This window comes from Gopherus evgoodei, chromosome 3 (genome assembly GCF_007399415.2).
Source record: "Gopherus evgoodei ecotype Sinaloan lineage chromosome 3, rGopEvg1_v1.p, whole genome shotgun sequence".
NCBI lineage: Eukaryota > Metazoa > Chordata > Testudines > Testudinidae > Gopherus > Gopherus evgoodei.
The window spans coordinates 147,339,909-147,356,779 of record NC_044324.1 but is presented as its reverse complement, the minus strand read 5'-3'; the positions used below and the strand labels follow the sequence as shown (position 1 = coordinate 147,356,779).

General features: G+C 40.4%; 1 protein-coding gene across 4 annotated transcripts in view; it reads right to left on the bottom strand.

Annotated features, from left to right (window-relative positions):
• RYR2 (ryanodine receptor 2) overlaps window positions 1–16,871 on the bottom strand; it is a 737,385-nt gene that overhangs the window by 138,497 nt on the left and 582,017 nt on the right. For all 4 annotated transcript variants that reach the window (XM_030556966.1, XM_030556967.1, XM_030556968.1 and 1 more), the window contains 4 exons: window positions 15,235–15,327; window positions 12,671–12,841; window positions 8,094–8,153; window positions 773–907 (listed from right to left, as the gene is read on the bottom strand). In XM_030556966.1, coding sequence (XP_030412826.1) covers window positions 773–907; window positions 8,094–8,153; window positions 12,671–12,841; window positions 15,235–15,327 — 459 coding nt within the window. The remainder of the gene's footprint in view (window positions 1–772; window positions 908–8,093; window positions 8,154–12,670; window positions 12,842–15,234; window positions 15,328–16,871) is intronic.

Below are 16,871 nucleotides of genomic sequence, written 5' to 3'. Positions count from 1 at the left end.
TTGGATAACCAAGAGTTTATTGTATTTTACAGGAAATTTAATTATTTTTAAATGTAGGTATATTTACCCAGATTCATTTTACCAGCAGCCCTCACCTGGATTTTGAAAGTTATAACAGATACCCTGTTGATAAAGTATCTCTTTTAAAAGCTATTTGAAAAACCAGTTTATAGTAATTAGTTCTTTAAGATTACAACATGACAAGAAATCTATTAATAATCTGAATAGCCAAATTTCATATTAATATACAGCTTGTTACCAGAGGTTTGGGCAGTTTGCGATGAAGGTTCCTATGTAAAAAATCTATTGGGTCTAGGAAATACTAATGGGGAACAAAATGTACTGATCTCGAGAAAGTTGTATATTTTGTTATTTAACACAATGTTCCTTAAATCATGGCACATAGACCATCAGAAGTCGGTGGAGCATTTATTGGTGGTGAACAGACAGTTGGCTGGTCCAATGGTGCCAGCTAAAAGGCACTAAGAAAGTTTAAAATATACTTTCCTAATAATACTTTTCCAGGCAAACAATTGCTGGAGTTGCAGCAAGGATTTTATGTAATCATGAATGGTGAAGACTGCCAGAAGCTAATCTGTCTATTTAGATATGGTATGGTCCACACTATAAAAACATTTGAGATCCTCTGGTCTAAGCAGAGAATTTTTTTTTAAACCAACAGTTAAGAGTGTGAAACATTACTTGTGATTGCAAATACCTCCCATCATCTGCTTTTTAAAGTAAGATGTTATAGGACTGAAAACAATCTAACCTGTTCCAAGTGGAAAAGTACATTAGCTATATGCAGAACTCTTTCCACAGTCTTCTCTGGATCTGAAGTATCTTCGGTCCTGTTTGGTAAATCTTTGTAAAGTGCCATCTGCCACCTAATGGCAGGGTCTTCAAGCTGCAAGAACAAGATATTTCACACATAATCTAAACAAATTTCCAAACACAAGGGTCAAACAGTTTATGAAGTATTATTAACACTGCTTCTAAGACAACAGAAGGTCTTTTTCTTTTGCTAAACCTTTCCTTTTGAGTGTCGAACTGTAGCAGCCGGTACTGCTGTAAGGTGGCACTATTCCTTGAAAAGCAATGGGAGGATGTATGCAAATAGAACTACTTGGCTACTGATGTGATGAAAGATTGTGAAGGGGTCTAAAGAGATAATATACCAAGGAGGATGCCCAGTCATTAGGAACAAATCATCAACAGCTGAAAAGGTGATAAGCATTGTTTATACAGGATGTACAGCAAAATACTATGTTGTAGAGAAACTTTTATATGTTTATATCTCAACATTAAATCAAAGAGTACTGACAATGCTGCTGCATTTGGCATTGCTTAGTGCTTCCAACTATATGGCTTTTCATTATGAATTTATTTATAGTCTCTGCACATTGGCAATGAACAAGAGTAAAGATTTTTGACTTACTTTTGATTGTTTTCCTGAATTTTACCTTTTATCCTTAATAGCAAATTTCTAACATGACAGTAGTAAAATTAAAAAGATTAAAAGATTAAAAATGTAGGCTGATGTATAAAGCAAAAGTGTTCTTTTCACTATTTATTTCTATTTTAGATGTAATTTTAAGGGAAATAAGTAATTTTCTGCATTTCAATGATTTGCAATTTTATACCAAAATTAGCAATCTTTCACTTTAGTTCTTTTGTCACCCCAGTATTTGTGCTAATAAACACTGATGCTTGAAATACTTCACATGCAGCTATCACTAATGTTTGTGTAAGTGACATTGGTGATAGCAAGGCAGCTTGGTACATCTGATAACAGATTTTACTGACAGTTATGAATATCAGTTCTATTCCTGGCTCTGCCATCAACTGTTTTTCACTTTGGGCAAGTCTCTTTATTTGTCTATGCCTAAAATGGGGATAATAATGCTTTTTCACCTTTTCAACCCTTTTATGATGTCTGGATGAAAAGCGCTGTAAGTGTGCTCAAATTATTATAAACTTATAGGATTGCTCAGTAATAGTTTATTATATCCTAGAATCTACCTTTAGGTTTTTAGCATTTTTTAACAGCTGTCACATCCACCACAGTCTTTGTGTGAGCATTTGATTGGATCATCATGAATACATAGTCCACCAAGGACTTATTAATCGCAGGCAGAGTGGTCTTTTGAATTGAGGGCCTGCTGCTTTCTAGCAAGCTCTTTTGTTTAGGTAGTTTTCTATGGACACAAATGGTTGATATTTCAAGGATCGCATTAGCATGCTTGGAGTAAGACTTTGGTGACTTGATCTTACTTCAAGACAAAATGAATAGGAGCCTTGTCAGCAGTTTCTTGAAATAAAGGCTTGGTACTGAGTAATAGCATGCAGGCATGCAAGGAAAGGGAAGACAGAAACAGCAATGACAGGGGAAGACAAATAAATGATATGGACAATGCAACATATAAAACAAAAGAGACAATTTATCTAACAGGGTTCTCAACCAATGCAAACTAACAAAGTGAAATTAAACAAACAGAAAATTACATTTAAGCATTAGGAGAATTATTGCACAGAACAGGGTATCAAGTGAGAAGCGTAAGTGATACCAACTGGGCAACACTATAAAACATTTATTAATAAAATAATACTGCTATTATGGAGGAGCTTTCTGCAAGCAAGAAAACTAGCCTTCCCACAAGGAATGAGAGCCAGTTGAGAAAAGCAACTTCACAAACATAAGAGATCCTGGATCACTAGGCTTATGTTTCTCACATGTGGATCTAGGCTGAGCAAGAAAAACAGGCAATTCTATGAGGAAAAACAAGTAATCTGCCATCCCCTGTTATAACAGAAACATGATTTTTTGAAGGTGTCAGGGATACCTGAAACCTTAGTATAACTGAAGGTTAGTATACTAAGAGAAACATGAAGTTGTCTACAAAGATAGTTCTGCTCATTTTGAAAGTTGTAAATATGCTTTAGTGTAATTAATATGAGGGCAAGTCATTCAAATATAGTATTTTAAAGTGTTAATGAATACAAAGGAATCATACATTTTAAACTAACATCTCCTTTTAAAATTTGGCAGTGGTTATTTGTTTCAGAAAGAAAGGTCATTAAGGCTATGAGACACAAAAGTGTTTAAAAATAAGTTTTGAAAATTAGGTTCTTCTATTTAATATGAAGTTACAATTGTAACTACACATTTTTTACATGCAGTTTAAAGGAACAGTTGGAAAACAGCTTCCACTGTCTAGTGAAGAGAGATACATATTGATTTAGAATAAACTTTATTCATTACGGTGAGCACACACTGTAGTTCTATCTAACCTCCTCATCCGCAAAACCATTTTGCAAATAGGAAAAGAAAAGCACATCCCTGAAGACTCTGTCAATGGAAAATCCATTCTTTTACTTTAGATTCACTGAGGTTATTCTCTCCTTAATCACCAAGACAAGCCTGGATTTCATTAATAGGAGAAATCAAGAAATCATTTCCTTTCAGTGGGTTTCAAACACAGGATACAGTATGCTAAACAGCAGCAGACTTTACGCTAAAAAAAGGAAGTATCCTGAGTTAAATCATAGGCTGATGTCAAGGTATTAGTAAGTGTCATTATCTTAAGTCAATAACAAATGCAAACTTTTTAATGGGGGCATACAGAATACATCCCAGAAGAAATTAACTGGAAATCGAACACACAAAAACTACTGGAAATGGTAGACTCAGAGCTAGAAATTATGCAATAAACATGCCAATTTGAAATCTGCAGGCCTGTTTATTTAAAAGCCATTTTTCATGAGTTTTATCAAGGATCTCCACAACTCCCTTTCTCGTTACCCTCTTAGACTGCATATTCCTCTTTGCTCCTCAAAGTTAAATAGCTTTTCCATATCTAGAAGGGCCATTATCTCAGGTACTTTCCAGCTTAGAAGATGGTACTGCTCCTTCTGGGGACACTAGGAATCTTCTGTCTCAAATGGTATAAACTTCAGTGTCTAGTCCTACAGAGTCAACAAGATATTGGATCTTAACATTCGGTGTGTTTTTAAATCCTATTAAGCTATGCACTTGAGTCTTGCGAGAGTCTCAGTATTCCCACCAGCCATAAATCTTACATCATTACACTTCAGTGCTATACAAACAACACAGGACAAGGTAACAATTATCATCAAGAAGATCTAAGGTAATTTCAAACTCACTTAAGTGATTTAGGAGCCTAACTCCCATTTTCAAAAGTGACATATCTATTTAGGTGCCATAGTCTTTTGTCAAGGCTGAATCCCCACTCTGTCACTCCGAGTGCAGAAGTGGTGGCCCGCAAGGATTCTAAAAATTAATATTTGCCACGCCAGGCTTGTATTATATTCTCTAGGTTACAGTTTCTCTCTGACCTTGGCTTGGTAAACGTTGCCACCACCCTAATGCAAAAAAAACCCTTTGAACCCAGGAAGGAGCACCTGGGAATTCCTCCCTGTGGAGCACCCTCAAGCCCTTTCACCCCTGCCTCTGGGGAACAGCTGAGAAAGGAAACAAAGGAAATTAGCTGTGGCTACCAGCTAATCAAACAACATGTACAAACCTCATAAAATCCAATCCTGTTCTTAAAAAAGGTAAATTTTATTAAAAACAAAAAGAAAAAAATACAACTGGAATTTAGATGACTTCTAGATTTTAAAAGAGCAATTCTAAAAATTAAGCACCCAAATTAGCTTCTTGGGGGTTCATCTTAAAGACTACAAGCAAACAAAAGCATCAGGGGGGTTAGCACACAGGAGATCCACAGGCCAAAATAAGAAAGAAACCGGATAGCATCTAACTAAACATTCCATATCCAAAATATTTCTTCTAGGTATGGAAGATACTTTTTCATTCCTGGTTCAAACCTTACACTGCATTTCTGCTTATAGCATTGCTGCTCCATGTCCCTGCAGTCCAGAGAACAACAGACAGAGGGAAAGTTTCTTTCCCATTTAAAAAAGTTCTAGCCTTCCCATTGGCTCTTTTAGTCAGGTGCCCACTTTTTTCATTACCTGGGGGATTTTTTAACCCTTTATAGGTAAAGCAAGTAAAGAACAGCTACCAAGAGGGATTTTACAGCTAACTGGCTGGCTGGCTGTCCATCAGAGGGAGTTATCCCCCCACTTTATTTATCAAAGCCCCCCAAATCACAGATGGTGCTGGCCAGCCTGGCTCAGGTTGGGTCCACACCAGCTGGGATTTCTTCCTGGTGGTTTAGGAAACAGAGTTAAAAAGGTAAATGCACCTCTAATTTTACTAATAATTACATGAAGAACTAAACAGTACTTTTTACATTTCAAGGGCTTCAATGACTTAGGCCTTGGCTACACTGGCACTTTACAGCGCTGCAACTTTTGCGCTCAGGGGTGTGAAAAAACACCCCTGAGTGCTGCAAGATACAGCGCTGTAAAGCCTCAGTGTAATCAGTGCCGCAGCACTGGGAGCGCGGCTCCCAGAGCTGCAAGCTACACCCGTAGAGGATGTGGTTTACGTGCAGTGCTGGGAGAGCTTTCTCTCAGCTTTCTCCCAGCGCTGGCGCTCCGACCACACTCACTTCAAAGCGCTGCCGCGGCAGTGCTTTGAAATTTCAAGTGTAGCCACACCCTTAGAATGCAGGCACATTTTTACCTGGCTGGTACTGGGAAACCTTCCCAGGAGAGTGCATCAGACATTTTGTTAGAGGCTCATGAAATGTGTTATATTTCAAAATCAAAGTCTTGCATGGCTAAACTCCACCGAAGAAGTTTTTTGTTATTCTCTTTGACTGTGTGAAGCCACTTCAGTGCAGCATGGTCAGTCTGCAGGTGGAACTGCTGTCCCCAAATGTACGGGTATAGCTTCTCCAGAGCACACACAATGGCATAACATTCTTTTTCTGAGACTGACCAATGGCTTTCCCTCTCAAAATTTTTTGCTGAGAAACACGACAGGATGGAATTGTTGATCTGGTCCTTCCTGCATTAAAACTGCTCCTACACCACGCTTGGATGCATCTGTGGTTACGACAAATGGTTGGTTGAAGTCCAGGGCCCTCAGTACAGGACCACCTTAAGCTGGTTAAAGGCTGACACTTTTCAGTCCACTGAACTGCATTTGGCTGTTTTTTCCTGACCAGCGCTGTCAGTGGGGTGGCAATTTGGCTGTGGTGTAGTACAAATCGTTGGTAATACCTGGCAGGGCCGGCTCTAGCCATTTCGCCGCCTCAAGCACAGCGGCACATCACGGGGAGGCGCTCTGCCGCTCGCTGGTCCCACGGCTCCGGTGGACCTCCCGCAGACGTGGCTGTGGAGGGTCCGCTGGTCACGCAGAGCCACCTGCCGCCCTCCCAGCAACCGGCAGAGCACCCCCCGCGGCATGCGGCCCCAAGCATGTGCTTGGCGCACTGGGGTCTGGAGCCAGCCCTGATACACGGCCAAGCCCAAGAAGGACTGGACCTGCTTCTCTGACTAAGTGACAGGCCAATTTTGGATAGCATTTACCTTAACTTGTACGGGGTTGATAGTACCTTGACCCACCTGGTGTCCAAGGTACGTTACCCTGTTTAGGCCTATTTGACACTTTTGGGTCTTAATGGTTAATCCTGCCTCCCTGATGCGCTGGAAGACAGCTTGGAGGTGTTCCAGGTGTTCTGCCCATGAATCTGAGAATATAGACACAGTGTCGAGGTAGGCAACTGCAAATTCCCCAAAGCCAGCCAGAAGGTTATCTATCAATCTTTGGAAGGTGGTGGGTGCATTTCGCAGTCTGAAGGGGAGCACATTAAATGCACACAGACCTACATGGGTGATGAAGGCTGACCTTTCCTTGTCTGAGTTATTTAGCGGCACATGCAAGTACCTCTTAGTTAAGTCTAAGGTGGAGATGAACTGGAGACATACCAGTTTCTCCAATAGCTCATCTGTGTGTGGCACTTTATTTATCACAGCTTTCAATAAGACAACTTCTTAGATGACTTTGGTACATAAATGCCTAAATCCCATTGACTTCCAATGGGATTTAGGCTCCTAAGTGCGAATGTTGTTTTAAAAATGAGACCTAGGCTCCCAAATCCCCGGGCTCTTGACTTTTTTCTTATGTGCTTAAATTACTTTGAAAATGAGATTTTGGCTCCTAAGCCACATTCGTGCTTTTGAAAATTCATTCCAATCATTTCACAAATGTGGCAAACACTAGCTCTCTCTCTGTGCCTGAGTTAATGTTAAAAAACCAAATCCTTCAACTCATCGAGCCAAATCTGCTATTCCTTGGGGAGGGAGGCAAAAGTAAGTTTAAATCAAATCTGAGCCTCCAGCCCTGGAAAATCTTAGAGTATCTCAAATCTACTGTATGTCGTGTCAGTTTGTAGCTTCTCCTGGGCCAATGTGCTGTAGCCACACTTCCCTTCTACTATCACACCCTCTATTCCAGGGGCTGCAAAGCAGGGGCAGTGTAGCATAGTGTCATTGTGGCAACACTTTACCAACCGAGGAACTCCTTTATACTGGGAGTATTCGCAAAGGGCTGGTTCCTCTTTCTTTATAGCCCAAAATGTCATAAAGAGGCCTCAGCATTCTGCAGATTCTGGCTCAAGTACCGGATTACAAATAGAGGAGCTTTTTCAATCTTGACTGTCACACTGCTATCCACTCTGAGCATATCACACTGTTCTACACTGTATCATTTAAGGCAGTGGGGCCCTGGAGGTCTGCAGACTATGTCTAAGATTTCCAAAGGGATCCGCACCTCCATTCAAAATGTTTTAGGGGTCCACAAATAAAAAATGGCAGAAAACCAGTGAGTTAAGGTGTCAGTGTGATGAAATAAGAGATTCACCATAAAGGGCCACGCATTATTATATACCAGATACATACTGTTAATATAAATGTAGCAGCTACCAACTAATCTGAATTTCTGGCAGAACATTTGCAAATAGTCTCTGAGCAAACTAGCTGGATTTTTGGGTGTATAAATTAGGAGTAATATGTAGACAACATCAGACAAAGCTGAAACACTTGAAGCCTAGAGAAAGGGTATTCTAAATACACATTGGCTGGTCTTGAACAACTGAAGGGCTCCTGTTAGTTTTATGAAAAAAGAAAATGAGTATACTTAGATACTGCATTTAAATTACCTTGCCCTGCAGATGAAGATTACTGTGGATAATATCCCTAACTTCATCCTCAGTGTCCTTCTGTGAAGGAAAAATACATTGTATCACATACATCATATAGAACATGTACTTAAAGAAAGCAGGTTTCAGAGTGGTAGCCATGTTAGTCTGTATTAGCAAAGACAACGAGGAGTCCTTGTGGCACCTTAGAGACTAACAAATTTATTTGGGCATAAGATTTTGTGAGCTAGAGCCCACTTCATCTGATGCATGAAGTGAAAATACAGGAGCAGGTATAAATACATGAAGGGATGGGGGATGCTTTACCATGTGTGAGGTCAGTTTAATGAGATATACTTACCTACATTCCTCCAGCTTTCATCCAGACCACATCACATGATCCATTGTCTACAGCCAAGCTCTAAGATACAACCGCATTTGCTCTGATCCCTCAGACAGAGACAAACACCTACAGAATCTCTATCAAGCGTTCTTAAAACTGCAATACACATCAGGTGAAGTGAAGAAACAGATTGACAGAGTCAGAAGGGTACAGAGAAGTCACCTACTACCAGACAGGCCCAACAAAGAAAGTAACAGAACACCACTAGCCATCACCCACAGCCCCCAACTAAAACCTCTCCAGCGCATCATCAAAGATCTACAACCTATCCTGAAGGATGATCCATCACTCTCACAGACCTTGGGAGATGGGCCAGTCCTTGCCTACAGACAACCCCCCAACCTGAAACAAATACTCACCAGCAACTACACATCACACATCAAAAACACCAACTCAGGAACCAAACCCTGCTTACAAACCGCGATGCCAACTCTGTCCACGTATTTATTCAAGAGACACCATCATAGGACCTAACCACATCAGCCACACCATCCAGGGCTTGTTCACCTGCACATCTACCAATGTGATATATGCCATCATGTGCCAGCAATGCCCCTCTGCCATGTACATTGGCCAAACCTGACAGTCTCTACACAAAAGAATAAATGACATATATCTGACATCAGGAATCATAACATTAAAAAAACCAGTAGGAGAACACTTCAGTCTTTCTGGTCACTCAATAACAGACCTAAAAGTGGTAATTCTTCAACAAAAAAACTTCAAAAACAGACTCCAATGTGAAACTGCAGAATGGAATTATTTGCAAACTGGATGTGATGGGTTGGGTCACAGAAACCCTCCTGGGAACTGCCACCTGATGTGCCAAGACTACTTCTGCCCCTGCTTTCCCTGCCAGCTCAAGACTCCAGCACCCTGTCCTGTTGAGCCAGACATGCCCGTCTGCTCCAACACAGAGCCAGGATCTGAACCACGTGCCCAAAAGCTGCAAACTTAACTGAAAGCAGCTTACAGAAGTGTTCCTGTCTTTAACACTCAGATGCCTAACTCCCAATGGGGTCCAAACCCCAAATAAATCTGTTTTACCCTGTATAAAGTTTATACAGGGTAAACTCAAATTGTTCTCCCTCTATAACACTGATAGAGAGATATGCACAGCTGTTTGCGCCCCCCACCAGTCCCCCAGACATTAATGCATTATCTGGGTTAATTAATAAGTAAAAAGTGATTTTATTAAATATAGAAAGTTGGGTTTAAATGGTTCCAAGTAGTAACAGACAGAACAAAGTGAATTACCAAGTAAAATAAAACAGAACATGCAATTCTATGTCTAAGAAACTGAATACAGATAAAAACCTCACCCAGTAAGCTTCCTTTTACAGACTAGTCTCCTTCTAATCTAGGTCCAGCAATCACTCACACCCACTGTGGTTACTGTCCTTTGTTCCAGTTCCTTTCAGGTATCCTTGGGGGTGGAAAGGCTCTCTCTTTAGCCAGCTGAAGACAAAATGGAGGGGTCTCCCAGGGGTTTAAGAAGACTGTCTCTTGTGGGTGGAGACCCCTTCCTCTCTCTCATGAAAAGTCCAGCTCCAATATGGAGTTTTGGAGTCACATGGGCAAGTCGCATGTCCATGCATGACTGACTTTCTTACCAGCCAAACCACATTCTTGGGAAAGCTCCGATGTGGACTGGCGCATTCAAATTCATTGTTGGCTTAAGTGTTTCTAGACTGGGCATTTAATTTGCACATTCCTTTCTCAATAGAAATCAAGCAAGTATACAGCCAATATTCCTAACTTCAAGTACAAAAATAATACATGCATACAAATAGGATTAATAGATTCAGTAGATCATAACTTTTACAGAGATATGTTACATAGCATATGTAGCATAAAACATATTCTAGTTATGTCATATATACATTCATAAGCATATTCCACAAAGCCTTATGGGGGGCACTGTCACCAGATACCAACAGATTAGGCCTGAATAAAGACTGGGAGTGGTTGGATCATTACAAAACCTAAACTTAATTTCCCCAATACTAATTTCTCCCTACTGTTACTCACACCTTCCTGTCAACTGTCTGCATTGGGCCACTCTCTTACCACTTCAAAAGTTATTTTTCCTCCCTCGGTATCCTGCTGTTAATTGATTTATCTTGTGAGACTGACCTCACACTTCGTAAAGCAACCCCCACCCTTTCATGTATTTATACCTGCTTCTGTATTTTTCACTTCATGCATCTGATGAAGTGGGCTCTACCCCACGAAAGCTTATGCCCAAATAAATGTGTTAGTCTCTAAGATGCCACAAGGATTCCTCATTCTTTTTAAATAAAGCAATTACTTGTGTCAAACAGGGACATTCTAGGCTATGCATATCATGTTAAGGAGCACTCTCTAGGGATTAACATAGGGGTCGGAACTCCAGGATTCTATTCCCAACTGTGCTGACTTGGGAAGATAACAGCCGCTATGTACCTCAGTTTAACAAATTGTACAATAACAATATCTGCCTATCCAGCAGGCAGGTGGTGAGGGTTAAGTATTATTCATATCAAGTACTTTGATATCCTCAGATGAAAAAAGCAAAGTATTATTTTGATGATGGGTTGTTCAAACACTGGGCAAGATTATGACTTTCACCCTTCTCTAATGTAGGTAGTGACTTAAAGGGAGCTACATACAAGCTGTAGCTCCTGAACATATTGTGTTGGAGATTGGTACAATAACTGCAAGAATTTGGAAAGCAAGACCATAAGGTGGCCCCTACATACATCCTTTCACTGGCGTATGCTTTCTTTGCATCTGCACAGACCCAGCTGTTCTTGTCAGTGTGGAGGAAGGAGAGGCATTGGACCCTCTTTGTCGTGACTCTCTTTGGGGTGTCTAGCACCACTGTCCACATTGGTCCCCTCTCCTCTTAATTCTTACACACTGGGAGTGGAAAGACCAGGCTTGTGTCTGGACCCTGCACCAAGGGCAACTGAAAATTGAGGTAAGGCTCCCAGGCCTACCTCTCAGGTATCTGGGGCATGGCTGACAACATTCTAACTCTCTGCAAGTAGGTCTAGATGCCATCATTTATATCTGCAGCTACATTTATATCTACCTATAGTCATTCAGCCCGTTGCACAATAATTTGCATTGAGATCATCATCATAAATAGAGTCTGGAAATTTTTGCCCAAATCAGCGTAATGAATGGTAACTCAGGGAACTCTTTGTTGCCCACTCACCACTAAACATAGAAGGAGGGTCTTCTCAGACTTGAGTTCCCTTCCCCTCATTAAAAACCTGTCATTTTTAAACAGCACAGCTGTCTGAATGACATAAACGCACTGTAGCTTCACTAAATTGTGATCATACTGCCAAACAAAGCTACATGACTGTGGAATCATTCCCAGAAGTACCATCTGTACGACAGTGAAACCTCTAGGCGAATATAAAACTATGTAACCAACTGGGAGTGGCCTGGGAGTGGTGAAAGTAGTACTGTATTGGGGAACCAGTTATATTAGTACATTTATAGTTTCTATCCATATTTCTAACTAACCAAAGTTTGTTAATATCTATTACTGGCAATTTTTCATGGAAAAAAAAATCAAACATGAGAAATAACCCTAACCCTAAGCTAGAAAAATACACTTAAAAAAGCAAAATATCCAAAAAACATTTTTTTCAGCAAATCAAAATAAAATTAAGTGGTGTAAATAAATAACCATGGCGTTCATCCATGGTAGTTTTTTACTAAGACTGTACTTTACACTACTCAGTTATCACTGTAATCCTTACAATTATGTCCACAAATCAACATTAAAATAATAAAAAATATGTTAAAGACAGAACAGGTTTTAATGCTTTGCATTTAATTTTAGTCATAATTTCTTACTCTTTTGTCTGCAGGGTTGCAAAGACAGAACACTCAGCCCCAAGAAAAGAGTCTGAGAATGTCTCACATTTCTTACCGATCAATTCTGGAATGCTATGATAGTTCTCTAAATTGAGTTCCATCTAATCCTTTTAAGCATGATCACTAAGGCCTGATACAAACCCCACTGTGGTCAATCAAAAGACTCAGTGGGCATTGGGGTCAGGCACTGAGGGTAGAGGAGATTAAAGCAAGGGAAAGCAGGGAAATCTCACAGGACTCTGGCAGAGGAATAGTGTAATGTCACTTTTCCACTGCCCCAGATCTGGGGTGGGGGGGGGGGAACATGAAGAGGACCTACCATGCTGAATCTGTTCTTAGCCAGTGCAATTAACTCTTGGTCTCCAGGTGCACAAATATTTAGACCAATAGGTAGTAATCTCTTCAGTGCTGCTACAATGAGAGATGTCTGTACAGAATACCGGTCCCCTTTTCGCTTCATTTTCTTTCTCTCCTGATCAGAAATAGCTGCCTAGAGCATATAACAAACAAATACTCTATTATTATTAAATATTTATGCCTGCAATGACATTTTAATTTACATTTTTCTACTGTTGCCTAGTTCTGATAATTTCATTACCACCTATCCAGCTCCATCCTCATCTGGAGGTATTGCTCACTATGCCACACTGCCTTGTGTTTCATGTAAATACTTCATAAATATGAATACTTTCTAGAACTGTCATTTGACTTGATCCCACACACTTATTTCCCTTCCTATATGTTACTGCATGCTGTTCTTCAGGAGACATACTTGTCAACAGTCCTTTTATGTCTTTCCCCTTTGCAAACGTGACATTTTCAAGTTCCAGTCTCTGAGTCCTGCCTTCTTTGTTTTTGTTGCTGTTTTTTTAAATATCACTACCTTTTGTAGGGGAATCACCTTAGTTTAGAACACCACTGAGTTCTGGCTGAAAAAATGGTGACAGTAAACAAAAGTGTCAGATGAACCATGGAAAAAATTAAAGTAGCTGCAGCAGAAGTTTCTGAACTGAACACTAAAAATCTTAAGCACATTTCTTCATAAAACACAGCATTGTCTTCTGGACTGAACACAGTATTGAGAATCAGACATTCCAGTGCCAGTTCTGCCACCAGTTTACATGCTGTCCCAAAGGACTTACTTCGGTTTATATCAGTGTAAAGGAGACCAGAATGTGGCCTTCCTCAGCACGGGGGTGTTTTCAAAATGAATTCATTAACATTCATTTCATCCTTCGAGTATGTAAAGTGTTATATAAATGTTGAGTATTATTTTAATTATAAATCAAAAAGTGCGGTTGTGATTGGTTTTTGTTTGATGAGATTTTGCCATGGAGGAAACAGCAAGGACATGTGCAATTAGTAGGTCATAGAAGCTGAATTGTTTAACTGTCTGGAATTTCAAAGAATCACGTGCATTTCAAAAGACCACATTCAATAGTTTTCTCCTGTTTGAAGACAAACACACATAAAGGGATACATGAAAAAATAAGCTAGTGGGTGAAAAATAAGCGATTGTATGAAATGTTTGACTATATATATGTGAAAAATACAACTTGATTAATTAAATTCAATGTTTACTGGTTGATATGCAGCTTTTTCAAAAAGAAGCCTTTGAAGTGACACTTATTGAAGTGACTAAAAAGGAAATGGAGAATAAAATATACTGTTTCATCATAATAATGCCTTGTCTGAATCAGGGTTAACAGATGAAAAGCTGTGCATCCACTTTTATGTACTCAGAGTATGCTGGTACATTAAGAAACTTCTGACACTTCCATAGCAATTTAACTCTGCTGTAACTGAGAGAACCCGTTCACATTTACATGTCTGACCACAATGTAGTCAATGGGGTGGCATGGGTACGACTGAGATCAGAAATTGACACAATTTTTGGGAAAACTTGTTCACATACATTGAGTTTTTCTGTTATAAAACAAAAAATTTAAAATACAGGATAAAACTGTAGAGTTATGCTTAACAATTAGACAATAACAGTCTAATATTTCTACCTTACTAATTAAGGGGCATTAACACATACTGAGAATGGGAGACAAGAGGACAAAGTATGTAAAATATCCTGAAAACAGGAACTAGAGTTTAAAATATATTGACTGTGTGTCCAAGGAGATCTGACTGACCCAAGCAAGCAGATGCACATGCTGTCACGTAGAGGTGATAGAGGGCACACTATCAGCATTTCTCCAGAGAAGTCAGGGTATTTGGACATTTTATCTGACTGAGTGAGGAGAAAAGGCTGGGGAAGGTAAGGAGGCATTATACCATCTTTCTAAATCTCCCTCTCTCCCCTCCCCACACCGAGTCTGGCTGCTCCAAGCTCTAGCCAGCTGAAATGCCTGCTCTCTCTTACCTTCATCCTAGTAACTATAGATATTCCCTGTAATTATAGTGGGGAATAACTCTAGAAATGGAAGACATACACACACTTTGACCACTGTAGTAGGCACAATTGCATTCCATCATGCACCAGTGGCCAAATCCTGCACTGTTTGCCTACTCAAAACTCCTGTGGACTTCCATAGGATGTTGGAGTGCAAAACAATTAAGGATCACGTCCAACACCAGGAAAGAAGATGGATCAACTACTGTGGTATGTGCAGCCAGTGATGATATAATCACTTGGCCTTTAAGCACACCTGATATTTCCATCCACTCTAGCCAAAGCAAGTAGCAGCAGTACAGTGCATCTTCAGCACTACTGGAGGGACCATCATAAATGATAGGACCCTGAAAGTTCACAGGAACATTGACTTAAGGGGTTATAACTGCGGAGACTTGCCATTACAAACTTCAAAACTAAAACACTAAGAGGAGAGAAAGCAAGATGGGATAACAACATTTAAACTTTGCAGCTTATTGTACCTTAGACATCTTGGATTTGGTGTCAGTAATAAGGAAAGACATGTTGTTGATTTCATTCTGTACCACAAAATTCTGCTCTTCCCTTTTGAAATTCTGAAATGTTACACAGGAGATTTCAGTTAAAAGCACTTATTACATGTGAGAAGTCTGTCCATACAAGTCTTAAATAATAAATATGAGTTCACTGGAACTCCATAGAGTCCACAAAGTTACAGTATCTACATTTTTAATGGATTCTTGAGAATGTGTTAAATTCTGACATTATTTACATTGCACAAATCTCAGATTTTTATCTACTCTGAACATAAAGTGGATCTACAAACACACATCCCCTTTTAAATGAAAGACATGTATTTTTATTCTCAGAAAGGTCTGGTGCAGATTTGAAAATCTACTAGGAAAAAGAGGAGGAAGGCAAAGAACTACTAGGAACTAATGATGTCAAAAGATACGATCGAAATTTTAGCCACAGTGTTTAGAAAGCTCTTCAGAAACTATTGTTGTGCAGAAGAATCTGTGCAATATAATTAATTTGTATAAATGAAGTGAGCATTTTTATACCTGAAGTGAGCTTTAATTTCAATATTTTTTCTCTAACACCTAAGGGAATATAATTTCCAACATGATATTAACATTTACATCTGAGCACAATATTTCAATAACGACTCACTAAACTTATTTTTGCCCCTTTTCACATATGCAATAAGACTGCCATTACTAACTTCTTGAACTGACAAATTCTGTTTTTTGATGGTGGTTGTTTTTTTAAATGCACTTTTCATTGTGAACAACAGCCCACTGCGGATATTTGAAATTCCAGCTGTTAATTGTGATGAATCACATAAACCAGCAGTTCTCAGCCAGGATCCGCGAGCCCTTTCAAGGAGGCTGCAGGGCCCTGCAGCTGAAACCCAGAGTCTGATTCCAGTCGACCCACGCAGGGCTGAAGCCAGAAGGCGTGGGGCTGAATCCCAGAGCCCTGGTACTCCCTGTGGGGCATAAGCCCTGAGTCCATGGGCAGAACTGGGAACATGGAGGGCATTGCCTTCCCCCAAACTGCAGCACAAGAGCACAGCAGTCCCGGGGGCAGCTCCACACCTCCCCTCCCCCGGATCTCCTCTTCCTGCTCCCTGGCCTTGTCAGAGGTGGGAAGCCAGAGCCAGGCAGTGCAGAACAGATGCTGCTCTGCCTGGTGCCATGGATCAGGCAACAGCATCATCCCTTTTTCTCCTGCTGATGCTCTGGGTTGAAGCTGCTCCTCTGCTCTCAGTCCCCTTTGCTCCTGCAAAGGCAGCTGGTAAGAGCCACCCAGGGGGGAGACCCAGCTCTGTGGCTGGCAGACCCCTCCAGGAACAGAGACTACAGGGGAGCCCTTCCAGCACGCAGCCCCTAGCTACTCCGCTCCTTGCCCCCATGAACTATCATCCTGCCCGCATACAGCAGCTAGCTACCTCCTCTCTGCATCCACAGCCAGAGTTCCCTCTAATTTTTCCCACCCATGTGCAAAATGAATTTTGTTGTGTGTACCAATATGGAGGTGATGTGACACACATCACCTTCATATTGGTGCACATAAAATTCATGCGGTAGGGGTGCGGCTGAAGGGTTCTTGTGGGAGGAGACTCAAGGCTGGGGCA